This window comes from Pongo pygmaeus, chromosome 1, assembly GCF_028885625.2.
Source record: "Pongo pygmaeus isolate AG05252 chromosome 1, NHGRI_mPonPyg2-v2.0_pri, whole genome shotgun sequence".
In the NCBI taxonomy this organism is placed as follows: Eukaryota; Metazoa; Chordata; class Mammalia; order Primates; family Hominidae; genus Pongo; species Pongo pygmaeus.
The window spans coordinates 194323997-194351028 of record NC_072373.2 but is presented as its reverse complement, the minus strand read 5'-3'; the positions used below and the strand labels follow the sequence as shown (position 1 = coordinate 194351028).

The 27032-nt window shown below is 49.2% G+C and overlaps 2 protein-coding genes across 5 annotated transcripts in view; both read right to left on the bottom strand.

The window, feature by feature from the left end:
- STK40 (serine/threonine kinase 40) overlaps positions 1-4934 on the bottom strand; it is a 46791-nt gene extending 41857 nt beyond the window's left edge. For 3 of the 4 annotated variants that reach the window (XM_054495739.2, XM_063665796.1, XM_054495728.2), the window contains exon 1: positions 4752-4934. The gene's annotated coding sequence lies outside the window, so the exon portion shown is untranslated. The remainder of the gene's footprint in view (positions 1-4751) is intronic. The other variant, XM_054495750.2, reaches the window with a different exon arrangement.
- A 7505-nt stretch (positions 4935-12439) lies between these two features.
- LSM10 (LSM10, U7 small nuclear RNA associated) lies at positions 12440-16968 on the bottom strand. The gene is made up of 2 exons (XM_054495712.2): positions 16784-16968; positions 12440-13161 (listed from the first exon to the last, which is right to left on the bottom strand). Exon 2 carries the CDS (start codon positions 13135-13137, stop codon positions 12766-12768), a length of 372 nt encoding a protein of 123 aa, XP_054351687.1. The 5' UTR covers positions 13138-13161; positions 16784-16968; the 3' UTR covers positions 12440-12765.
- Positions 16969-27032: the final 10064 nt, after the last annotated feature.

The window sequence follows — 27032 nt, the reverse complement described above, 5'->3', positions numbered from 1 at the left end:
CTGCATTATCATTCACTCTGTCACCCAAACCAAGGACCTCAAGGTTACCTCTCACCATTCCTCCTCCCTCTGGCATCACTTCCAAACACTCCCAGAGTCCAGTTGATTTCCCCCTAAACAGCTCATCTCTGCTCTTCTTCTCAACCCCATTGCCTTTGTCCTGATCCAAGCCCCTCTCAGCCCTTGCTGGGATTACTGCAACAGCCTCCTATGGGGACTCCAACCTCTCCCCGACCCACTCCATCCTCCAAAGCAGATGCAGGTCCAATGGTATGTTTCCTCCACTTAATGCAAGGCATCCATCACCAACAGAATACAAAATTCAAGCATCTGAGCCCTAGTGCCTGCCTGCCTCTCAGGCACATCCTGCAGTCAGTCCCTTCAAACTCTGGGCTAGAACTCCTGTAGTTCCTAAAGTGCCACACAAATTACCACATATCCATGCTTGTGCTAGGCTGCTCCTCCTGCCTAGAGGGCTTCATAGACCCCCAGAAAACTCTATTCATTCTTCAAGATCCAATTCAAGTTCTTTTTTTGAGACAGGGTCTCACTCTGTTGTCCAGGCTCGAGTGCAGTGGTGTGACTACAGCTTACTGGGAGTTGGGAACTCCCAGGTTGAAGTGATCCTCCCACTTCAGCCTTCCAAGTAGCTGGAACTACAGGTACATGCCACCACGCTTAACTAATTTTTTTCTTTTTTAATTTTTGTAGAGATGGGGTCCCACTATGTTGGCCAGGCTGGTCTTCAACTCCTGGGCTCAAGCGATCCTCCTGCTTCGGCCTCCCAAAGTGTTGGGATTACAGGCGTGAGCTGCTGTGCCCAGTCCAAGTTCTAAGGGCTCTCTGAAGTTCTCCCCAGTCTCCTCCTCATCCTAGAGCTCAATCACTTCTTCCATTGGGTTCCCCCACATGCTACAGACTTCTGTGAGAGACTTGCCAAACTGCGCACATGTTAACTGGTTAGGAACCTGCCCCTAGATCACAATCTCCTCCATGGTAGGGCCTGCCTCTCCATCCTCCTCCTGCCCCCAGGACCCAGCAGAGCCCCAGCCACACATGGGAGCTCATGTATGTGGAATCAGGGCTCTGTATTTTGAGCTACCACACTCATCAGTGTGTGTGATGCCTCTTGATGCTGCTTATTCAGGTACCAGACTAGGGTTGCTAGCAGGGACACACAGAGAAGAAATTCTAAATACATTTACTCCCATGTATACTTTTTTTTTTTTTTGAGACAGGGTCTCACTGTGTCACCTAAACTGGAGTGCAGTGGTGCAATCTTGGCTCACTGCAGCCTCGATCTCCTGGGCTCAAGAGATCCTTCCACCTCAGCCTCCCTAGTAGCTGGGACTACAGATGCGTACTACCATGCCCAGCTAATTTTTGTATTTTTTGTAGAGATGGGTTTCGTCATGTTGCCCAGGCTGGTCTTGAACTCCTAGGCTCAAGCGATCCGCCCATCTCAGCCCCCGAAAGTGAAGGGATTACAGGCGTTAGCCACTGCGCCTGGCCAACCCATGTATACTTTAAAGTACTATTTTTTCTCAGCAGTCCTACTTCTATTTTTAAAAATAGTTCTTTTAAAGAGCCAAGCTGAATCATCTGCATGGCTCCCATACAGACTGGGTAAACTCCCCTTAGATTTTCTTTTCAGAAAGAATAAAATAAAATTCTGTGATCCTGTGATCCCTCAGGACACTTCTGACAGCTCAATGGGACATAGTTCTAGTTGCCATGAATTGCTGCAACTAATTCCTAAAAGTTCTTTCCTGTAGCCTGTAATAAGAGCTAACATTTACTACTCAGTGTCTGCTAAGTACTCATCCTGTAACATCTTACTTACGCCTCACAACTGCCCTATTAGGAAGGTACTCTTATTGTCCCCATTTTACAGATGAGAAAGCTGGGATGGAGAGAATAAGTAACCCCTAGTGACCAACAGGGATAGAAGTAGAACACAGATCTGTCTGATGGCAGAGCCAAATAAGGTTTTTTTGTTTTTTTTTGAGACAGAGTTTCACTCTTGTTGCCCAGGCTGGAGTGCAATGGTGCGACTTTGGCTCACCGCAACCTCCGCCTCCCGGGTCAAGAGATTCTCCTGTCTCAGCCTCCCGAGTAGCTGGGATTACAAGCGTGTACCACCACGTCCGGCTAATCTTGTATTTTTAGTAGAGAAGGGGTTCCTCCATGTTAGACTGATCTTGAACTGACCTCAGGTGATCTGCCCACTTCGGCCTCCTAAAGTGCTGGGATTACAGGCGTGAGCCATCATGCCCAGCCTCAAATAACCTCTTAACTATTACAATCTACTGCTTCCCCAAAGGTCAAATTAAAAGCACAAGTTAGCAAACACAGCACCCTTTACAACTGGCCTTCTGAGAGGGCAGTCTTATCTCCCCAGCTGCTCAAGCAACCTACAATCCCAGGAAGAGAGGGCCACATGTGCCAGACACTTCTGCGCCAGGCAGAGAAGCCCAGGCCAATGCAGGAGCTTGCCATCTGGCACTGGTTGCACATGGTGCTTCCTCAGCAAAGATCCATCGCCCCAGCACCAACTCTCCTCTCTCAGAAGCCTAGGTTTGTCTCTGAAGAGTTCTCCAGCCCTTCAGTCGCTCCTGTCCTCCTCCTTCCCTCCTCTACTGGGACTCCAGTGAAATCTTTCTAAAATATGTAACCAATCATGTCATTCCTCTGCTTCAGACCTTTTCACTTGCTCCCGGCTGCCCTGGGCATGATATCTCAAATTGTTAATATGGCATTCTTTCATCAACCTATACTGCTTCACTTGCACCATATCAACTTCCATACCACTAGATTGAACAATCTGAGATTTCTGGAATAAACTATGAGTTTATTTGTCTATCTCACTCTCAAAGTATTCACTTTCACCTGGCTAAGCCTCTCCTCCTCTCCTTTTAGACTCAGCTCCAGCATCACCTCTGCCAAGCCTTTCCATGGCACACTCCCGTCCCCACCCCACCCCCAAGGCTGAGCTCGCAGCTTTCTCCCTTTCTCCACTGGGCTCCCACAGTACTCTGTTGCTGCTGCAATATATTAGCTGCTGCTGCTGCTTTTTTTTTTGAGACAGAGTCTCACTCTGTTACCCAGGCTGGAGTGCAGTGGCTCGATCTCGGCTCACTGCAACCTCTGCCTCCCGGATTCAAGCAATTCTCCTGCCTCAGCCTCCCAAGTAGCTGGGATTACAGGCCTGTGCCACCACGCCCAGCTAATTTTTCTATTTTTAGTAGAGATGGGGTTTCACCGTGTTAGCCAAGCTGGTCTCGAACTCCTGACCTCAGGTGATCCGCCCGCCTCGGCTTCCCAAAGTGTTGGGATTACAGGCATGAGCCACGGCGCCCGGCCACTACTAGCTTCTTTAGACCACATTTCAACCATTTGTTTACAGGTCAATTTCCCTTAATTAGACTGTATGCTCCTTGAAATAAAAATAGATAACATTTATTGAATTCTTATTACGTGGCAAACACGGTTGTATGTTTTACATGTTAACTTTTTACTCTTCATAATATGTCTCTATGTTATCATCCCTGTTTTATAGATGAAGACACTGAGGCACAGGGAGACTAAGCAATGTGCCCAGGTACACACAGCTGGAAAGTTGCTGAGCCAGAATTTGAACTCAGGAAGTCTGGCTCCAAAGCCTACTCTTAACCACTATGCTGTCTAGCACTTGCCTCTAGGCAAGGACTCTTGTCTTGGTAATGTGAGAAATGAATGAATGAATGAATGAGGACTGTCTAACCCAACCAACAACTTGCACAGCACGGCCATTAGGAAGCACTAAAGGAGCTCACAGGCACTGTTTACAAACAAGATTATTTTGGCCCTACAATTACACATTCTACTCTTCCTTATCTCACGCAAAACTACTCAAAGAGGGAAAGGCGCCCAGCCCAGTATGCCTACCCTCTTCCCCACTGGTTCTCAAAACCAAAGCAAAGCCAACCGGTTTCCTCCAGTGACTTAAAACAGAGCAAAGTCTATCCTGCCACACAGAGGGCGGCTGTCATCTCTTCCTTCCGCTAACAAAAGGGCTTCAAACCTGGGGATTGGGGTGGGCAGAAAACTCGGCATCGGGAATCCGAATGTCCCTACCTACTGGCTGGAAGGCGGGGCCCAGTGGCGTGGGCATGGGCGGGCCTGACCGGCTCGGCAGGTGAAACACTGACCACAGCAAGCTCTCCTTGGAAAAGGCCGGCCAAACGTGGCCTTGGCAAGCAGGTAGCTGTGACTCGTACCTGAACGCCGCCCGGGATATGAAAATTCCCCAGCAGCGGTAGCGCCCGTGCCAGAGTGAGGGCTCTTGGAGGAAGCCCTGGCTGGCCCTCCCTGGGGACTCGTTCTAACTATCAAGTCACCCTCGCGATTAGGAGGGAAACACGGAGAGGCAGAAGGTGTTTTTTTGGGAAGATCTAGCTGGGTTCACACGCCGGTTGCTTCACTCACTGGCTAGGTGACTCTGGGCAAAGCTGGCAGTGCCCACTTCCCAGAGCTGCGGCGGGGACTGACGCTCCCGCGGCCTCCCGGTACCCGGCGCGAGGCAGCCCTTGCCCCTGCCGCCGGGGAAGGGAAGAGCCCCCAGCGGAGGAGGGGGCATTCGCCGGGGCCATTTCTGCTGCACCCAGATGGCTTCAGGCTGTCACTCCGATTCCACCGCCGCGGCCGCCGGGGCCCGCCCCGCCTACCCGCAACCCCCACCCGGCTCCCCGCTCCTGGACCCCTGCCCTCACCTTCGCCGGGTGGTCAGAGCTGTTCGCCCATAGTCCGTAGCCCAGAGCCGGGGCTGCTCGGCTCTCCGTCCCGGGGGGCCGGGGCCGGGCTGGAGGCGTGCGAGCCTCTCACCGCCGCCTCTCAGCGCAGCCACCCGAGCCGCCGCCGCCACCGCCTCCCTCCATGGCTGCGGCGCCGCCACCTGACAACGGAAGTGACGCACCGCCCCCCTCCTCCCCAGCCTTAGCCGCTGCCCCGCCCCTCCCGGGCCCCGCCCTCCGCCTGCGTCTCCAGCCCCATGGCTTTCGGATTGGGGCGCCATCTTGACGATGGGCGGAAGACTTCAGGCAAGAGGCCAGAGTCCGTTTGAGGATTGGTTTAGGGTGGGGTCTGGGCGAAACCTGTTACACGATTGGAGGCCGAGGCTCTAATGGGGCGGTACTTACTGCTGATCTATATCTGCGGCGAGGCTGGGACGGAGGCACCGCCCCGCCCGACCCCACAGAACCTCGCTGGCCCTACACTCCCCCTGCCGAGGTTGAAGTCCCCAGCGGTTGGAAGATCGGCCAATTGTAGTGTATTTATCAGAAAAGTGACTCATCCTTGATCCCCATTTCCCGGTTTGTGGAACTCTGTGAGGAAAGCGCTGCAGTTAGGCTCAATAAAAGACAGAAATTCCTGTCGCAGCGCTCATAATTCATTTCCTTCTAGGTCTCTCGTCTTTGTAGAAACCCCGAGGATGGCAAGCTTCAACCTGGAGATCCCTGAAGCCTTGACCAGGGAGGTTTACAGTGAAGCGTTCCTATTAGCGACTACAGCTATCTAACCTCAGTTCCTCCTGCTGCAGTTTCGGTCCCTTTCTCCTCCTCCTCCAGCAACCACGCCCTCCATGAATCAGCTTCTTGCACCAGCAGATGAGCCCTTTAAAGGGATTGCATCAGGCAAGTGACTCACTGGGGCCCTCTAAGAGCCTGGCTTCCCTCCCTTGGCATGCAGAAGCAGCTAGAAGGGCTCAGTGGCAGCAACACCAGCGGCCATAGCCCCACTCCCTTGTCCCAGAGGTGTGAGTCAGGGTGTTTGCTGCTTATGATGTCTAACTCTTGGCTGTCTTTCCAGCTGTCGCCTGGGTCACTCTATATCCATGTGTGGGCACACGTGTCTAAGCTTGTGTGCACTGCTGGGTTTTCCTAGGGTGTGTGGCCACTTGTGTGTATGTGCATTTGTCATCTCCACATAGGCAGTGCCAGGACACAAGAGCTGATATGAGTGAAGTCTGGCTGCCTCTACCTGTGTCCTTTGTCTCTGAATGCCTGGTGCCCACTGAGCTGCTGATGGGGCTGACTAACGAGTAATCAGGACAGTTCCCACCGTTGTGCCACACTCTGCATGGAGCACTTGAGACATTAGTATTAGGTAGGAGGCTGTTTATAGCTGAGGAAGCCAGTGCTCAGAGAAGGAAATTAATGTGCCCAAACACACACAGCTAATAATGGCAGGGCTAGGATTCAAATCGAGTCTGATGGATTCCAAAAAGCTTGGCTTTGAATCCCTGCTGCATCACTTACAAGCTGGGCGACTATGTGCAAATTGCCCAATCTTCCACTTCTGTCCAAACAGGGATAACGCTTGGGGGATCACTGTGAGGACTCGGAGTTATAGAAACAGCTTTTTGCAAGACCCAGTGAGCACTCATACTCATCTCAGTTGAAGGGCTTCAATGAGGTGGGTGACCAAAAGACAGGCATAAAGAAGGCCCCAGCCCACCAAGCTCCTCTCTCTGACAAAACAAAAAGCCTAGGGATTCCGGAAGCCCTGACTCTGACAAAAATGAGTTTTGGGTTTTCCAGAGTTCTAATTATCAGCTAGATGAATCACTCTGCGCTGACACCACCATTCCTACCCCCAGGAGACTCTCAGCTGATTGAAAATATAGGATTTTAACAAAGGACAGGAAGAGGAACAGAAAGCTAGGAGGAGAAGAAGTAATGAATAGAAACCAAAGGTGCCAGCCAGAGGAAATGAGAAACTGTCATCAGGACACCAGCATGAGAACACTGGGACACACACACACACACACACACTCATGCTGACATACTCTTGCCAGCTCTCCAACTGTAGGCTTACGGCAGACGGTGCTGCCATAACAAAGTGACGCCTGTCACAACAGCATGAGATGGTGGCTTGATGAGGTATAGGCAGATCTGCCTATCACAGGAGGGAAAGAGACCTTCAACCCCCAGGGGCTTCCTCAGGCTTCTGAACCCCCGTCTCCATTACTGGTTGGCTCTGGCTTCTCTTTGTCACCAAATCACAAGGCCTAAATCTGGCAAATTTTGAGTGGCAGACCTACACTCTGTGGCTAGGTACCACCACTGTGGTGAACAAAGGCACCTCTTATCATACTCTGTCATCAGTATGATGCCAAGAGTGCTGGGAAACAGAATAGCACAGCAGTTAAGATCATGGAGTTGGAGTCACACAGACCTGAGTTCAAATCCCCATTCTGTTGTTCACCTTGAGCAGGCCACATAACTTCCTTGAGCCTGTTTGCTCAAATGTAAAATGGTACTATTAATATATGGGGGTTTTATAATGATACAATAAGATGACTTTCAGGGCCGGGCGCAGTGGCTCACGCCTGTAATCCCAGCACTTTGGGGGGCCGAGGTGGGTGGATCGTCTGAGGTCAGGAGTTCGAGACCAGCCTGGCTAACATGGCAAAACCCCGTCTCTACTGAAAATACAAAAATTAGCTGGGCGTGGCGGCTGGTGCCTGTAATCCCAGTTACTTGAGAGGCTGAGTGGGAGGAATCACTTGAACCTGGGAGGCGGAGGTTGCAATGAGCCGAGATCGCACCACTGCACTCCAGCCCAGGCAACAAGAGCGAAACCCCATCTCAAAAAAAAAAAAAAAAAAGGATTATTTTCATTCCACAAGATTGATGGAGTGCCCACTATGTGCAGAGCACTGAGCTAGATGCCGGAGATTCGGCATAACCAGACAACAGCTCTGCCCTCGCGGAGCATCAGAGCACCCAGCACAGGGCAAGCAGTAAAATTCAACCAAGAGTAGCTATTTTTTATTTATTTTATTTTAGAGACAGGGTCTTGCTCTGTTGCCTAGGCTGGAGTGCAGTGGCACAATCACAGCTCACTGCACCCTCAAACTCCCAGGCTCAAGAGATCCTCCCACCTCAGCCTCCTGATTAGCTGGGACTTACAGGTGTGTCCCACCACATCCTGCTAATTTTTAAAAAATTTTTTATAGAGACAGGGTCTCACTGTGTTGCCAGGGCTGGTCTTGAACTCCTGGGCTCAAGTGATCCTCCCACCTCAGCCTCCCAAAGTGCTGGGATTATAGGTGTGAGCCACTGCACCTGGCCAGTAGCTATTTTTCATAACCATTATGGTGCCCATCTTGGCACTCTGCCTCTAACTTAGCCATGGGACCTGGGGAGAGCCCCTTTCCCTCTCTGGGCCTCAGTTTCCTCAGCTGTAAAATGACAGAGTTGGACTGGGTCAGTAGCAGCAGTTCCCAACTTTCCCACCTTCAAAGCCTTTTTTAGTCTTTTTCCCTCTGCCTCCACACTATCCAGAATCTGGTGGGACAGTAACACTTTGCATTTTCATCTTTTCCTTGGTTTTCTCCCTTCTCTTACACAGATAAGTTACTCTGTATTCATTACTTCGGGAAACAAATGATACAACAGAATGCAGAGCCCATTTTTAGCTTCTGAATTCCAAAAGCTTAGCTTTCAGCGAGGAATGGACAGAATTTCTGTGCAGATACACATTTAGAAAACTGTATAACGGGGATCTGGGAGTCTGAGGTTGAGGAGGGGGGTCCCTGAGAAGAGAGAAGCTTCTCCTCAGTCTTGTAACTGGGAATATCATCTGGGTCCAAGGGATTGAGAAGCAGAGAGGAGCTGTGCTCCTTTTCCTGGGTGGGGCACCAGGGAAGTCACAAAACCCTCTGGAGAAATGGCTGCATGCTGCATTTTGGACAAACAGGGCCTAACTCCCCTAAGACTCAAGAATTTCCTAGGCCTAACATGGCCTGGGGAAAGCAGAAAAACAAAACAAAACAAAACAAAACTCTGCACACCTGAGAGGGGTATGGGTTACACTTGGAGGGGTCTTTTGGTGGGGGGATGGGGAGCAACTCAGCAGCAACCTTCATGGGCTGATGACAAAAGGTCACAACCAAATGAGAACATCTCAGTGGATGCTAGTGTGACTGGATGACCAAATCAGACTATGCTTCCCATGCTTTGGCACCTTGAAAGGAAGAGCCCTAGAATTCCAACATAATGCCAAGGAAAATGGGGAAACTGTGAATTGACTGCAATTAACTTTCTGCCACTCTGGCTGAGTAGGGCAAAATACAGGAATTCAAGTGAGTTAAAGAAAATTCAAGTTCTGTTTCCTGCACACCAGAAACTGGAACCAGCTACACTCTGTCCATAGGCTTTGTGTCATATGCCCCACCCCCTCCCATTTCTCCACTTTCATCTGCCTCTCTCTCCCCCAATAGCCACCGTGTTACTATTATTGTCCCAAATCCCCAAGCTTTCCCATCCCAGGACCTTTATACAGGCAGTTTCCTCTGCCTTGTCCTGGCTTTTTAAATGACAGGCTCCTTCTCAGTTTAACTACTTTCCTGCTGGGTGGGGTGGCTCAAGCTCTTAATCCCAGTGACTGGGGCCAAGGCAGGAGGATTGCTTGAGGCCAGAAGTTTGAGACCAGCCTGGACAACATAGTGATACCCTGTCTCTTAGGGGAAAAAAAAAAAGTTACAAAATTAAGACACCACAGGTGCGTGGTGGCATGCACCTGTAGTTCCAGCTACTTGGAAGGCTGAGGCTTGAGCCCAGGAGTTCAAAGCTGCAGTGAGCCATGATCGCACCACTGCTCTCTTGCCTGGGCAACAAAGCAAGACTCCCTGTCTAAAAAAAAAAAATTTCACTTCCTCAGACTACATTTTCCAAAATAAAACTACCTGTTATTGTCTCTCAAAAGGCCCTGTTTATTTCCTTCAGGGCACCTGTAAATATTTTTACTTTTTTAGTTTATCTGTTTCCCTCACTAGAATGTTCACTTCCTGAGGCAAGACCCTTGTTCATCTTGATGTTCCCCAGTTGCTACCACTGTGCCTGGTACATAGCTGGTGCTCAAGATTGACCTGTGGAATGGCTGACTAGTGGCAGTTGGGGAGTTCCTGGCTTCCCACAGGCTGGTGGGCACTGGGCTCCCTCAACCCCTTCCTGGGCCCCTGATAGCCTTTTCCAGCAAGCCAAAACCAGATTACAAAAGACCCATCTTTGGGGTTTAAAGACTCAGCTGTGCTCTAACCCAGGGGCTTGGCAAAAATGTGTCTCTGCAGGGCCTGGTTCCCCTCATTCTCATCTGTCTTCCCAAGACCTTGCCTAGGAATGACAGAGGGCCACTGGGGTCTGGCACACGACACTTAAGGAACATGTCTTGAGCCTCTCTTCTCAGCAACCCACACTAGCCTTACTGCTTCCCTTGCTGCTCTGCTGAAGACGGAGAAGCCCTTGGTGTGCCATCACAGCCTCAGAGCTCGACCTTTCCTGCATCCCTAAGCCGAACCCCCAGCTAAGCCCTCTTCCATTTCTCACACACGGGCACACATGTGGAAGAGGTCTGCAAGGGAAGCTGCTGTGGGACTCCTACCAGTTCCTCATCTTTCTCCCCACTTGCGAGGGTATGGTGACGTTCCCACAGCGAAGGCCTTCCCTCTGCACCTGCCCTCTGGTTTCTCTTTCCAGCAGTCACTTTGTGGTGTCAGTCAGTCCTCTTAACTCCAGTTGTCAGAGGGGCTGGAAAATTCAGAAGTTCTCCCTGCTAGGACCCTCTGTTCTCCCTGGAGGCAAAGGGCAGAGTTAAGGGGCTTCTAGACCTGTAGGCAATAAAATAAATACAGTATGCAAAAGAATCACGGTGGATGGGTGGATGTGAATGCAGATTCCTGGGTGCTAGACTCCAGTTCAAGCCTGGATAAGGAGGAGCCAGGAAAGTGCATTTCCTACACACATCCCAGTTGGTCCTGATGAGGTGGTCTGCAGACAACACCTGACACAGACTGAAGTCGAATGTGAATGCAGTGCCCTTGGGCTGCTAACGTCCACATGAACATTCCTCTCAAATCTCCCTCAAGAATGACAGCATCTTAAGGTCAGGGGCCCTGCTTTATTCAAAACTCTGCCACAGCAGTTCTCAAGCTAGATTGATTTCATCTTCGGTTTTTTTTTTGTTTGTTTTTTTTTTTGAGACAGTCTCACTCTGTTGCCCAGACTGGAGTGCCATGACGTGATCTTGGCTCACTGCAACCTCTGCCTCCTGGGTTCAAGCAATTCTTGTGCCTCAGCCTCCCAGGTAACTGGGATTACAGGCGCATGCCACCATGCCCGGCTAATTGTTCTATTTTTAGTAGAGATGGGGTTTCACCATGTTGGCCAGGCTGGTCACAAACTCCTGGCCTCAAGTGATCCATCAGCCTCAGCCTCCCAAAATACTGAGATCACAGGCGTGAACCACTGTGTTCAGCCTCATCTTTGTTTTCTTTGACCACCTCCCCCACTAGGGTATAAGCTCCTATGCAAAAAGGTTCAAATCTCACTTGATAATGTGTGCTTGGCCAGACCCGGTGGCTCACGCCTGTAATCCTACCACTCAAGGAGGCTGAGGCAGGAGGATGGCTTGAGCCCAGGAATTCAAGACCAGCATGGGCAACATAGTGAGACCTCGTCTCTATTGAAAACAAAACAAAACAAAAAGATGATGTGTGCTTAGCAGAAGGCCTTGGCACATGGCAGGTGTGGTGTGGATATCTGATGAATTCAAACTCTCTGGTTCCACAGAAGAAAGCCACTTTCTTTCTTTCTTTCTTATTTTTTTTTTTCTGAGATGGAGTCTCCCTCTGTTGCCCAGGCTGGAGTGCAGTGGTGCGATCTCGGCTCACTGCAACCTCTACCTCCTGGTTCAATTCAAGCGATTCTCCCACCTCAGCCTCCTGAGGAGCTGGGATTACAGGTGTGCACCACCACGCCTGGCTAATTTTTTTTGTATTTTTAGTAGAGACGGGGTTTCACCATGTTGGCCAGGCTGGGCTCGAACTCCTGACCTCAAGTGAGCCACTTTCACTAAGACGGTTGTTTGCCTGTGGCAGGCCTAGAATGACAACAAGGCAGCTACTACAAGGACGTGGGTTCTAACCCTGAGAACCCAATAACTCTCAGATTAGAGATGGAATTCCTGCTGTTGGCCAAGCTCCCACACCCCAGGGGAAGAAGGCCCAGGATACTCCAACTTCTCTCCTTCAGGAAACAGCAACGAGACTAACAGCCTCTTCAACAGGGACTCTGAATAGAAAAGCCATTTTCCACCTGACCAGACTGAAGTACTCTCCTATTATTCTCAAACTGCTACATATTATAATTGCCTGGGAAATTTAAAAAACTCCTGGCCCTCAGACCATACCCCATACCAATGAAATACGAATCTCTGAGGGTGGGAGAGGTGATTCCAATGTGCAGCCAAGCTTGAGTCTGCCCCCGACTACACAGGACGGTCTGGAAGCCCAGCACACAGAAGGCAAAGCCTGGGGCATGGACCTGTTTGTATCCAAGTTGGGTTTCATGAGAAAATGAACACAACTGCAAGAGAAATGGAGACACTGAGAGGTGGCTCAGGCTGAGCATGTTTAATTATCCTCACTGGGAGAGTTGAAAACTACTTGACAGGTTCCATTATCAATAAGTCAGAGATTCAGATCATCAAAAAGAGGGATTGTCACCTACCCCAAGGCCACAGATAGATAGGATTCTGGGTCCCAGAGTGAGTCTGGGAGGTGGAACCCTGTGAAAGGCAGCTTTGACAGGTGGTGTCTGTTGGACACCAGCTTCTGGCCTGGCCCTGCTCTCTTCTCGGGTTCCAGACAGGGTGTGAAGGCAGGGAGCTGGCTCCGGAGACCACTGGAGGACTCCGAGTTGGGGCCAGGGCTTGCTGAGGGCCTCACTTACAGTTTTTGGAGGGAAATTCCCACCGGCCTTGGCCCTTGCCACCAAAGTTCCGCACCCGATGGATAATCTGCAGCTGCTGCTCAATGGTCGAGGTGATGTTCACGTCATCTGGGATGTGGACGTAGCGGACATTGCGGCCTGTCACAAAGAGGTCATCCAGCTTGACCTGATGCCCCCAACGGTCCGTGTAGGTGACTTTGGCCAGGCGGATGTTCATGAAAGCATCGACATTGTCTATGCGTCCGTGGGCCACACTCTCATCCCGCAGGTCCACAGTGGTTACCCGGCCCTGGAGGCCCTGCAGTAGGATGATCAGGCTGTTCTCAGAGATGGTCCGCTCCTTCACTGAATGGCTCACCGCCATTCTTCCACACCAGCTGCCTGCTTGCTGTGGATAGGAGCACACAGATGGCAGCTATAGCAGAGTAGGGGGTACAGTTGCCAACTCACCTCCACCAGGTTCTCAAACAAAATTCCCAGCACAGACCACCTCTGCAATTTTTGTATCTGTGGACACAGATGCTTTCCGCACATGTCTCATAGAATCCTCACACCAACTTGCAAGCCAAGGATTACTTATGCTCATTTTATGAATGAGAAAAATATGGCTAGCATGGCCAGGCGCAGTGGGATACACCTGTGGTACTAGCTACACAGGAGACTGAGGTAGGAGCTTCACTTGAGCCCAAGAGCTCTGCTGACCTGCTTGGGCAACATAGCAAGACCCCAGCTCTAATTTTTTAAAAAAACCTACAAGAAGGCCAGGCGTGGTGGCTCACGCCTGTAATCCCAGCACTTTGGGAGGCTGAGGCGGGCAGATCACAAGATCAGGAGATTGAGACCATCCTGGCTAACATGGTGAAACTCCGTCTCTACTAAAAATGCAAAAAAAAATTAGCCGAGTATGGTGGCAGCGGGCGCCTGTAGTCCCAGCTACTCGGGAGGCTGAGGCAGGAGAATGGCGTGAACCTGAGAGGCAGAGCTTGCAGTAAGCCAAGATCGCGCCACTGCACTCCAGCCTGGGCGGCAGAGTGACTCTGTCTCAAAAAAAAAAAACCTATAAGAAAACAGTGAGCACTGGCCGGGCGCGGTGGCTCATGCCTACAATCCCAGCACTTTGGGAGACTGAGGCGGGTGGATCACCTGAGGTCAGGAGTTCAAGACCAGCCTGGCTAACACGGTGAAACCCTGTTTCTACTAAAAATACAAAAAAATTAGTGGTGGCACACGCCTGTAATCTCAGTTACTCGGGAGGGTGAAGCAGGAGAATTGCTTGAACCCAGGAGGCAGAGGTTGCAATGAGCTGAGATCGTGCCATTGCACTCCAGCTTGGGCAACAAGAGCAAGACTCTGTCTCAAAAAATAAAGAAAATGGTGAGCATTTCTATTGAGTCAGAGACAAGAAAAGGATGCCTTTTATGGCTTCTAATCAACAGTAAAATGTAGGTAATGGTCAATGCAATGTTCGAAAAACAATTACAGAAAGAAAGGAAAGAATTTAGAGAAACAATAATTATAAAGGAAGATCACTGTCCTTGTTTGTCAATTATATGATTATCTACATTGAGAATGCAAGACAAATTATTAGGACTAACAACAAAAGTCAGTATAATTCCTAATAATACATTAATTTAAAAAATCAATAATTAAAAAAAAGAAAAATATGGCTAGGAGAGGTAACTTGCCCAAGGTCACAGTAAATAAGTGGAATTGCTGGAATTCAAATCCATAGCCACAGGCCGGGCGTGGTGGCTCCCCCCTGTAATCCCAGCATTTTGGGAGGCCAAGGTGGGTGGATCGCTTGAGGCTAGGAATTCAAGACCAGCCTGGCCAATATGGTGAAACCCCGTCTCTACTAAAAATACAAAAATTAGTCGGGCATGGTGGTGAGCACCTATAATCACAGCTGCTCCGGAGGCTGAGGCAGGAGAATCGCTTGAATCCGGGAGGTGGAGGCTGCAGTGAGCCAAGATCACGCCACTGCACTCCAGCCTGGGCAACAGTGAGAGACTCTGTCTCAAAAAAAAAAAAAAATCCATAGCCGTCTGGCTCCAAACCTCATACCAGGTGTACATTAGAATCATCTGGCGAGTTTTTAACCCAACCTCCCCACCCCAGAGATTCTGATTCGTTTGGTTAGAGGGGTGGGCCCAGGTATCCTATTTTGTAAAAGCTCCCAGCTGGGCGTGGTGGCTCACGCCTGTAATCCCAGCATTTTGGGAGACCGAGGCGGGCGGATCATGAGGTCAGGAGATCGAGACCATCCTGGCTCACACGGTGAAATCCTGTCTCTACTAAAAATACAACAAATTAGCCGGGCGTGGTGGCGGGTGCCTGTAGTCCCAGCTACTCGGGAGGCTGAGGCAGGAGAATGGTGTGAACCTGGCTGGGAGACAGAGCTTGCAGTGAGCCAAAATCGCTCCACTGCACTCCAGCCTGGGCAGCAGAATGACTCCGTCTCAAAAAAAAAAAAAAAAAAAAAAAAAAAAGAAAGCTCCCCAGGTAACTCCAAAGTGCTGAGGGGTACTGGTTAGAAATGCGCAATCTCAGGTCTCTCCCCAGGCCTGTTCTGAGATAATCCACTCCTTCACTGAGTGGCTGACTGCCATCTTCCACACTGGCTGGAAACAGACTGCATTTTAACATGACCCCCATGTGAATTAGATACACGTTAAGCTTTGAGAATCATTGGTTGACACCAGTAGTTCTCAAACATTAGTGTGTATCAGAATCATCTGAGGGGCTTGTTATCTCAGCTTGCTGGGCCCCACTCCCAGTTTGACTCAGGTCTGAGGTGAGGCCCAGAGATAAAGTCATTTGGAACATGTTCCCAGGTGATGCTGATGCTGATGCTGCTGGTCAGGGGCCCACACTCTGGGAACTATTGGTTTACACCATTAGGCTGTTACGTTAAATAGAAATTTAGGTAATGAGGTTGGGCGCAGGGGCTCACGCCTGTAATCCCAGGATTTTGGGAGGCCAAGGCGAGTGGATCACCTGAGGTCAGGAGTTGAAGACCCGCCTGGCCAACATGGTGAAACCCAGTATCTAATAAAAATACAAAAATTACCTGGGCATGGGCGCGCCTGTAATCTCAGCTACTTGGGAGGCTGAAGCAGGAGAATCGCTTGAACCCAAGAGGCAGAAGTTACAGTGAGCCAAGATTGTGCCACTGCACTCCAGCCTGGGTGATGGAGCGAGACTCTCAGAAAAAAAAAGAAAATAAATCTAGATAATGAATTGGGGGAAAAACCCCCCAACCGGTAGTATACAAGGTACATAGGTTTTGAAGGTAGAGAAACCTAGGTTGGAATCCCCACTCCACCCCTAATTATGAAAACCTAGAAAAGTTAATGTCTCTGAACCTGTTTCCACATTTATTCAACTACAGGCAAAACAAAGCTACCAGAATCACGCTCCACTGAAGGTACTCTCCTTTGATTTCAACATGCCCTGATATTGTATTAGTGCACTATGTCTTACCTATCCCTTATTTTCAAACCCCTGAGTTAAAGGGGGTGGAACGCTCTCTCTTTACGACCTCACTCAGCATCCCGTCCAGGGCTGTGCAGTGTGGCACTGAGCGTGGCAAGCCAGACTAGGCCAGTGATGAGGGGGGCTGGGAGCTAGGTCCCTGGGCAGGGCCTAACGACCAGCCACCCGGCTACAGCCTGACGAATCTGAGATCAAGCAAAGGTATGAGCCTACTGCTACGACTGCAAAGAGCAGTCACCGGACCTCGAGTCAGGCCCGGGTTCTAGAACAGGCTCTGCCACCTCCTAGGAGGGTGATCACTTAGCAAACCATTTAGCTTCTCCAAGCTAGCTAAGCTACCGGTAAAACAGGATGAGCACCGCTTACTCAGAGCAGCGGGAGCGGGTCTGGGGAAATGAGCTATATTCGGTAAATGGGGAAGCAAACGCTTCCTGGGCTCCGGCACCTCCTTCCGGAGGTCCTGGCATCCCCCGCATTCCGCCCCGGGGCTCCCTGCACCGCCGACCCGGACCCACCACGCGACATTCCTTCCGCTTTCCCCGTCTGGGTCGCCGCCGAAGCTAGCGGGCGCCTGGACTGGCTGACTCCCGCCGGCTGCAGCAGGACAGAGAAACCATGCCGGCGACCAGGCCGCTCTGTCCTCCGGGCGCAGAGTGCGTCAGTGCTCTGCGAGTCACAGCGGCACGGAGAAACTACAATCCCCAGAATGCTTCGCGGCGCGGGGCTCGTGCTCCGCAACTCCTGGCCTGCGTCATTGGAGTCTCTTTCACTGGAATCGTTCATTCATTCCGCACGCATTCATTGAACCGGCACCCTGGGCCAGGCTCCTTCCCAGGCTCCGGCATAGAGCGGTGACCAAGATCAAGTGGCTCCCTGAGCTGATGGCGCTGCAGGGGAGAGAGTCTTAAGAAAACAAAGAAGAAAAATAGGGAAAAAGTTCTTCAGAAGATTAAAAGTGTGATGTGATAGTGACTAGGTGGTCTTTTATTGGATTGTCAGGGGTGCCCTGAGAAGGTGACATTTGAGTTGAGATTAGTGACATGAAGCCAAGCTTGTGAAAACTATGGGAGGAGCATTGCAATTAGAGGGAACAGTTTGTTAAATAAAATTTATAGGCGGCAGGGCCGGGTGCGGAGGCCCACACCTGTAATCCCAGCACTTTGGAGGACAAGGCGGAAGGATCACTGGAGCCCAGGAGTTCGAGACCAGTCTGGGCAACATAGGGAGACCCTGTCTCTACAAAAAATAGAAAAAATTAGCCCACCGTGGTGGCGTACACCTCTGGTCCCACCTACTCAGGAGACTGAGGCAGGAGAATTGCTTGAATCCAGGAAGTGGAGGCTGCAGTGAGCTCAGAAAGTACCACTTCATTCCAGCCTGGGCAACAGAGCAAGACTCCGTCTCAAAAAAAAAAAAAAAAAAAAAAAATTGGAGGCCATTGGTTTGAACAGGGCTCCTGCACCAAGCCCAACAGACAGAACCAAAATGGAGTCACTCATGCTAAAGTTCTACATCACCAAGTGGAAATTAAGTTGTTTATCTGGTATTCCGATAAATCAGAAGAGTGAGAGATAGCTAGATCTCCAAACCATCCCGTTTTAGCTGGCAGGATAAGGAAGTCCCCTCTGCTTTAGCTTTCAAAGTTACAAGGAAAGTAACTTTGAAACAACCAATCTTTTTGTTTTCTGTTTCTACTTTCCTCAGCCCTTTTCTGTCTGTAAAACCAGTCTCCTCTGCTCAGCTCATGTGAACACTCATTCCATTTTATAGAACGAAGTGTTGCCCGATTCCAGAGTTGCAAATAAAAGTCAAATTTAACAAATTTGGCAAAAAAAAGTCAAATCACCAATTAAAAGTTAAATTTTTTCTTTTCACAGTTCATGCAAAGAACCTGGGGGAAATGACCTTGACAATTTAGGAACACAGGAAAGGCCAGGGAAACTGGGGAGAGTGGTATAACAAGAGGCCAGAGAGGAAGCAGGAGCCAGAGCATATAGGGCTTTGTGAGCCAAGGTAAGGAGTTTAGATTTCATGATTAGGAGTGCAGCCTCCGGATACAGTGCCTAGGTTCAAATCTACTCCTGGCTAATTGTGACTTTGGGCAAGTTAGCTATCTTCTCTGTGCCTCAATCTTCTCATCTAGTACTAGAAGTGCTATGACAGGCTATTGAAAGGGAGCGACGTGATTTGATTTACTTGTAGAGACAGGCTCTCACCCTGTCACCCAGGCTGGAGTGCAGTGGTGTGATCATAGCTCACTGCAGCCTCAACTACCTGGGCTCAAGTGATCCTCCTACCCAAGCCTCAAGAATAGCTGGGACTACAGGCACACGCCACTGTGCCCCACCTGATTTACATTTTTTAAAAGTCACTCTTTATAGCCTTGGAAAAATTACTTTCTTCCTCAGCCTCAATTTGCTTGTTATGAAAACAAAAAATAAGGCCTTTCTCAGAGAACTGTAAGATTTAAGTGACCTTCATTAATGTGTGAAAGCATCTGGCACAGAGAAGCAGCTCAGTAAATTAGGCTTCTTGGCTGGGGTGGTGGCTCACACCTGTAATCCCAACACTTTGGGAGGCCAAGGCAAGAGGACTGTTTAAGCTCAGGAGTTTGAGACCAGCCTGGGCAACATAGTGAGACCCCGTCTCTAAATTTTTTTTTGTTTTTGAGATGGCGTTTCGCTCTTGTTGCCCAGGCTGGGGTGCAATGGCCTGATCTCGGCTTACCACAACCTCCGCCTCCGGGGTTGAAGCAATTTTCCTGCCTCAGCCTCCTGAGTAGCTGGGACTACAGACGCCCGCCACCACGTCCGGCTAATTTTTTGTATTTTTAGTAGAGACGGGGTTTCACCGTGTTAGCCAGGCTGGTGTCGAACTCCCGACCTCAGGTGATTTGCCCGCCTCAGCCTCCCAAAGTGCTGGGATTACAGGCGTGAGCCACCGAGCCCGGCCAAAAATGTTTTAAGAAATTAGCTGGGTGAGGCCGGGAGCGGTGGCTCACGCCTGTAATCCCAGCACTTTGGGAGGCCGAGGTGGGCGGATCACGAGGTCAGGAGATCGAGACCATCCTGGCTAACACGGTGAAACCCCGTCTGTACTAAAAATACAAAAAATTAGCCGGACGTGGCAGCGGGCGTCTGTAGTCCCAGCTACTCGGGAGGCTGAGGCAGGAGAATGGCGTGAACCCGGGAGGCGGAGCTTGCAGTGAGCTGAGACCGCGCCGCTGCACTCCAGCCTGGGTGACCGAGCAAGACTCCCTCTCAAAAAAAAAAAAAAAAAAAAAAAAAATTAACTGGGTGTAGTGGGTGTGCCTATAGTCCCAGCTGTCACAAGAAACTTAGGGTGTCACTTTGCCATCCGGAAACCTCTGTGGCTAGCAGCGCCTGTGCTTGACTTTTGCTTGTGCCTGCTGGGCTCGTTCTGCCCACTCAGTCTGGCAGGCTGGGCTCAGCTTGCACTACGGGCTCGGATTCCACGCCTGCCAAAGGCGTGCCAGGTGTGGAGCAGTGAGGGATGTGTGAGCGAGTGAGCACAGGGTCCGACCACTATACACAGCCAGATAGGCCGGCTGCTGCAGCGGGTGGGCAGCTCCAAGCGCCAGTACTGGCAGCTCCAGGCGCCGGCACAGGCTTTGGCTCTGTGCAAGGCTGCGGCTGGACCAGACACACCGTAAGTGGCTTCTGCTGTGGGCACCAGCATCTGGACAAGGGGAACACAGTGGTGGCCGAAAGCTCAGAGACACCAGGAACCACAGAGCCACAAAGAGGGTGTTACAGTGTGTCACAGCCCTGGCTTGTGGAGCCCGGAGGTCTGGGCCCCAAGAAGGACTGCAGCTCTTCACCACACGAGGAGCAGGGACGGGGCATCTTGGGGGGCGGGGGCGTGTTTCAGTCCATATGTGTTACAGCTCTTTCAGTCCCACCACCCTGTGCCGCCCTGCTCTGGCCCGTGGCTCCTGGGCTGGCTGGGCCCAGCCACCGCTTCTTGTCATGTGGCGCAGCTACCCGCTGGTGGAGGGTGGGCCCCCGGAAGGGTCACCACTCTTCACTCCTGCAGTCTGGGAGTGTGTCACCACCCGCAGCCCAGTGAGCTGGCCGGGAATATGTTATACTCCTTTCACCCCCGCTGTTTGGCAGGTCCCAAGTTCTTGTTTGGCATCCAGGAAGAATGAGGTTATGTGGATAACTGGAGGGTAGCAAGCTGGAGGGAGCTTTATTGAGTGACGGAACAGCTCTCAGGAGACCTGAAGCGGGTGGCTGCTTTCCGCAGGCAGGTCCTGTGGAGTGTCTTGAGGCTGGCTGAGTCTGGGGTTTTCATGTGCGCAGAATGGAGGAAGTGCATGCTGGTTGGCCCATGGGCGGCCATGGGTGGGCCTGGAAAAAGTACCATCCAATTGGCTGGAAGGCATCAATGAAGTTCTTACTCCTGTCCTGGAGTCCACCTGGAACTGGCAGCCCCACCCCCAGGCTTCAGGCCACTCCTGGCTTGAAGGTGGGGCTTCACTGGGGATCTGCCCCTTCTGCCTAGGAACCTGACTGCCTCCTGGAACTATTAACATGCTGTCGGCTGGTGCCCAGATTGCCTGTGCTGATGGGTGCCTGCAGGTCTGCACCAAGCCACCCTCAGTCCCCTGGCCTCCATCCCATGCTTATTGGCGCCCAAAGTCTGGGGGGGTGCTGAGGCAGCAGGGGTTGGTGTGTCAGTGTCGCCCAAAGTGCACGCACATCAAGCTGGGTCACAACAGTGCCCGGGCTTAGCCACAACTTTGCTCTGCACTGGAGTGGGCGCCAAGAGTGGGGAGACGCCAGGGAGTGGGAGCAGGCACTTCTGAGCCTGCGGGGGCAGGGGCTTTCTGGGCCCTCAAGAGCACAGGGATGCCCGGGTCTGGAGCCATGGCTGGGTTGCTGCAGCTGTGCCCAGGAGTGAGGGCTCCATGCCCCGCCAACTTGGTAGGGTGTGGGGCTCCTGCTGGTATCACCTGTTTCTGGCCCCTGCTGGCTCCACAGAGCACGCAGCCCCAGCTGCACCTCTGCCTGGCATGAAGTGGTTGAAGCTGGCTGCTCCAGATGGGCCGCTGCTGCCATCACAGCTATGTGGGAGGCTGTGGCTGGAGGATCTCTTGAGCCCAGGAGGTTGAGGCTGCAGTGAGCTATGATTGTGCCACTGCACACTGCACTCCAGCCTGAGTGACAAAGACCCTGTCTCGAAAAAAAACAAAAAACAAAAAAAAAGAGGCTTCTTTCATTCCTTCACTCTCTCATTCACTGATTTCCATCTCCCCTAGGAGGCTTCCCTTTTTATCAGCAATCACAGTTGGGCTCTTCTTATTCTAAAAATAAAATTGTCTTTCTCCTCCATGCAATCTACTGTTTTCTTACTTTCCACAGTCAAATTTCTCAAAAGGCCCTTATGCCAGCCTTTCCTCAAGTATGATCACTTTTCCAGCTATCTATGTGAGACTGGATTTGCTTCTCTTCTTTTAAATATTCAGTCTTCATAGAGACTGTCAAAAGTTGCCAATGCCGACTATATTGCGAGTTTTCATGGCTGGGTGTTGGGATTTTTCAGTGAGTGAGAATTTTGCCTCAGATAAACCTCATTGTTGATAATACTGCTACTTACATAAGTTTTAAACTTATGTTAGTGAGTTTATGTTTATATATATGTATATATGTATATATATATATATATACTTTTTTTTTTTTGAGACAGAGTCTTGCTCTGTTGCCCAGGCTAGTGCAGTGGTGTGATCTTGGCTCACTGCAATCTCCATCTCCCAGGTTCAAGCGATTCTTCTGCCTCAGCTCCCTAAGTAGCAGGGATTACAGGTGCGTACCACTATGCCTGGCTAATTTTTGTATTTTTAGTAGAGACAGGGTTTTACCATGTTGGCCAGGCTGGTCTCGAACTCCTGACTTCAGGTGATCCACCTGCCTCGGTCTCCCAAAGCGCTAGGATTACAGGCATGAGCCACTGTATCCAGCCTATATTTTATACATATAATATATATATATACATATATATGTAAATATATGTTAGTGAGCTTATATATTTTATGTATATACAAATGTATGTTAGTGAGTTTATATATTTTATATATATACAAATGTACGTTAGTGAGTTTATATATTTTATATATACAAATTTATGTTAATGAGTTTATATTTTTATATATAAATTTATGTTAGTAAGTTAATATATTTTATATATATAAATTTGTTAGTGAGTTAATGTTTTATATATATAAATTTGTTAGTGAGTTAATATATTTTATATAAAATTTATGTTAGTGAGTTTATGTTTTTTATATATAAATTTGTTAGTGAGTTTATGTAACTTATATACATACATATTTATGTTAGTGAGTTAATGTTAGTGAGTTTATATAATTTATATATATAAATTTGTTAGTAAGTTTATATATTTTATATATATACAAATTTATGTTAGTGAGTTTTTATATTTTATATATATAGAAATTTATGTTAGCGAGTTTATGTTAGTGAGTTTACATAATTTATGTATATAAATTTATGCTAGTGAGTTTACATATTTTATTTTATTTATTTGTTTATTTATTTATTAATTTTTTTGAGACGGAGTCTCGCTCTCTTGCCCAGGCTGGATGGAGTGCAGTGGCTCCATCTCGGCTCACTGCAACCTCCGCCTGCTGGGTTCACGCCATTCTCCTGCCTCAGCCTCCCGAGTAGCTGGGACTACAGGCGCCGGCCACCAGGGCCGGCTAATTTTTTTTTATTTTTAGTAGAGACGGGGTTTCACCGTGTTAATCAGGATGGTCTTGATCTCCTGACCTCGTGATCCACCCTCCTTGGCCTCCCAAAGTGCTGGGATTACAGGCGTGAGCCACCACGCCAGGCCTACATATTTTATATATATATATATAAATTTATGTTAGTGAGTTTATACATTTTATATATATATGAAATTATGCTGGTGAGTTTATATATTTTATACATGTATATATATAAATTTGTAAGTGAGTTTATATATTTTATATATAAAATGTTAGTGAGTTTATATATTTTATATATAATATAAATTTATGTTCATGAGTTAATTTCTGAATGAATTAATATTACGTTTTTATTTTAATTTCCAATATGACAGAAAATATATATAACCCACATAAGCTGTCAATCATTTTGAAGAGTATGTAGAGGTTCCAAGACCAGGAAGAAGTTTGAGAACTGCTGCTGTACAGTGAGGCTTCCACTTTTTTTTTTTTTTTTGAGACGGAGTCTGGCTTTGTCGCCCAGGCTAGAGTGCAGTGGCGGGATCTCGGCTCACTGCAAGCTCCGCCTCCCAGGTTCACGCCATTCTTCTGCCTCAGCCTCCCGAGTAGTTGGGACTACAGGCGCCTGCCACTACACCCAGCTAATTTTTTGTATTTTTAGTAGAGACAGGGTTTCACCGTGTTAGCCAGGATGGTCTCCATCTCCTGACTTCGTAATCAGGTCCGCCTCGGCCTCCCAAAGTGCTGGGATTACAGGCGTGAGCCACTGCGCCTGGCCGAGGCTTCCACTTTCTCACACCAATGGCTCTGCTTACTGGAACCTGGTTTCTACTCCCAAGACCCCACTAACTTTTTCAGCAAAGGTTGCTAATAATATCCCTGTTCCTAAACCCCATATCCCCTCTTGTAGTCCTTACTTCTGGCATCCCCCTCAGTGCTCAAGCATTCTGATCACCCTCCTCCTTGGTATTTTGTTTTTTCTGGGCATTGTGTCACTTATCTTCATGCATTTCTCTGATTGCTTCTTTTCCATTTCTCTGTCTCTCTCTTTTTAAGCCCACTTCATTCTCCTGTCCCCTAACGTGCGTGTTTCCTCTGGGGCTGTATTTCCTCTACCTGAGGGTAGCTGTCTTGAGCTGTCTCCTCCTATGCTGCTGAGTCCGGGTCTGTGCCCCAGCCCACACTGCTCTCTGGATCTCCATTTTCCCATGTCTTACGTTGCTCATTCCCCAGATGTCTTACTGCTACTCAAAACCCAATAGGTCTATGAGAAAAATTCATCAAGTCCCTTCCAAATCAGTTCCTGCTCTGAATTTTTCCATTTCTGCAGTTGCTGCCACCATTTTTCAGCTACCTAAGTTGGGCACCTTGAGTAACCTTGATAACTTCTATAATTTTTTCTTCCTTGCCTTTTTTTTTTTTTTTTTGAGACAAGTTATTGTTCTGTCACCCAGGCTGGAGTGCAGGGGCATGATCTTGGCTCACTGCAACCTCCACCTCCCAGGCTCAAGTGATCCTCCCACCTCAGCCTCCAGAGTAGCTGGGACTACAGGCATGCACCACCACACCTGGCTAATTTTTTTTGTATTTTTAGTAGAGACAGGGTTTCACCACATTGCCCAGGCTGGTCTCAAACTCCTGAGCTCAAGAGGTCCTCCTGCCTCGGCCTCCCAAAATGTTGGGATTACAGGCATGAGCCACCTCACCCAGCCGATAACTTCTATAATTTCTTGATTCCCCCATACCTGTCACAATCACTCAGTCACTAGCCCTGCAAATTCTTTGAAGTATCTCTGCCATCATTTACTTATTTATTATTATTTTTTTTAATAGAGACAGGGTCTTGCTCTGCTGCACAGCCCAGAGTATAGTGGAGTGATCATAGCTCACTGCCGTCTCCAACTCCTGGACTCAAATGATCCTCCCTTCTCAGACTCCTGAGTAGCTGGTACTATAAGTGCACACCATCATGCCTGGCTAATTTTGAGATGGGGGTTTTGCTCTTGTCACTCGGGCTGGAGTGCAATGGCGCAATCTCGGCTCACTGCAACCTCTGCCTCCTGGGTTCAAGCAATTCTCCTGCCTAAGCCTCCACCTCCCGAGTAGCTGGGATTACAGGCATGAGCCACCACACCCAGCTAATTTTGTATTTTTTAGTAGAGACGGGGATTCGCCATGCTGGTCAGGCTGGTCTTGAACCCCCGACCTCAGGTGATCCACCCGCCTCGGCCTCCCAAAGTGCTGGGATTACAGGCATGAGCCACCGTGCCTGGCCTTAATTTATTATCAAAACCATCTCACTGGTCTTTGTGTTGCTTACAATTTTTTGCCAACAGATTCAAAATGCAGTTCTGATTCTATCGTTTACCTGCTAAGAACACTTTCAATTTACTAGCAGAATAGATTCTAATGCTGACATTTAAGTAAGCCCTCCATAATTTGATTTTATTTTCTAGCTGGATCTCTGTTAGGTTCTCTGCCCAAACTCCCCAGTCTTTCTTCCTTCCTTCCTTCCTTCTTTCCCTTCCTTCCTTCTTTCCCTTCCTTCCTTCCTTCCTTTCTCCTTCCTTCCCTCCTTCCCTCCTTCCCTCCTTCCCTCCTTCCTTCCTTCCTTCCTTTCTTTCTTTCTTTCTTTCTTTCTTTCTTTCTTTCTTTCTTTCTTTCTTTCTTTCTTTCTTTCTTTCTTTCTTCCTTTCTTCCTTTCTTCCTTCCTTCCTTCCTTCCTTCCTTCCTTTCTTCCTTTCTTCCTTCCTTTCTTTCTTCCTTTCTTCCTTCCTTTCTTTCTTCCTTTCTTCCTTCCTTTCTTTCTTTCCTCTGAGACAGAGTCTTGCTGTGTCGCCCAACCTGCAGTGCAGTGGTGTGATCTTGGCTCACTGCAACCTCCACCTCCTGGGTTCAAGCGATTCTCCTGCCTCAGCCTCCCAAGTAGCTGGGATTACAGGCACCCACCACCATGGCTGGCTAATTTTTGTATTCTTAGTAGAGACCAGGTTTCACCATCTTGTCTAGGCTGGTTTCGAACTCCTAACCTCGTGATCCGTCTGCCTCGGCCTCCCAAAATGCTGGGATTCAGTGTTTCTTAAAGTGTGGTAGGAGAATGGGTTGCCTCAACACTATCTGGAATGCTTGTTAACCCAATCCCAGACCTATGGAATCCGAAGTAGGGCCTATGCATTTGCACATCTAACAATGTACACTAAAATTTGAAACCCACTGACCTACTCTCTAGTCAGACTCAGCCACTCAGCAATCCACAGAGGAACCCGACACTCTCGCCTCTGCCTTTGCTGCCTGAGCTGGGAGCGATGTCTGTCTTCTGACCCCTATAGCATATTGCTCACACCTTTCCTAGTTTGCTTGTTGCATGCAGATTCACCATAGTTGTTTACGCAAATATTTTTTTTTTTTTTTTTTTTTTTTTTGAGACAGGGTCTCACTGTCGCCCAGGCTGAGATCACGGCTCATTGCAGCCTCAACCTCTCCAGCTCAAGCGATACTTCCACCTCCACCTCCTGCGTAGCTGGGACTACAGGCACGCAACACTATGCCCAGCTAATACATAAATCATGCCTCCTCTGCTAGTCTCCTGAATGTTGGGTCAGGGAGAAGACCTTAGGAGGCTCAGATGCTTCACACTGTAAACTGCAGTTGTATGAGAAACACTAGTTTTATGAATGTGATGAAAAGGTGATCAGGATCTAAATGAAGATGGTCAGTTGCAGTGGGAATGGAAAGGAGGGATGAATGTTAAAGATCCATGACAAGAGCCAGTCAGAATCCTTGGAGGCTGATCACATCTGGAATGTGGGTGGAAGCAGGAGGAATCAATTTTAACACTGAGGCTGAGCACGGTGGCTCATGCCTGTAATCCTAGCACTTTGGGAGGATGACATGGGCGGATCCTAGCACTCAGGAGGCTGAGACCAGCCTGGACAACATGGCAAAACCCCATCTCTACAAAAGTTTAAAAAATTAGCCAATTAGCTGGGCGTCCCTGCTACTCAGGAGGC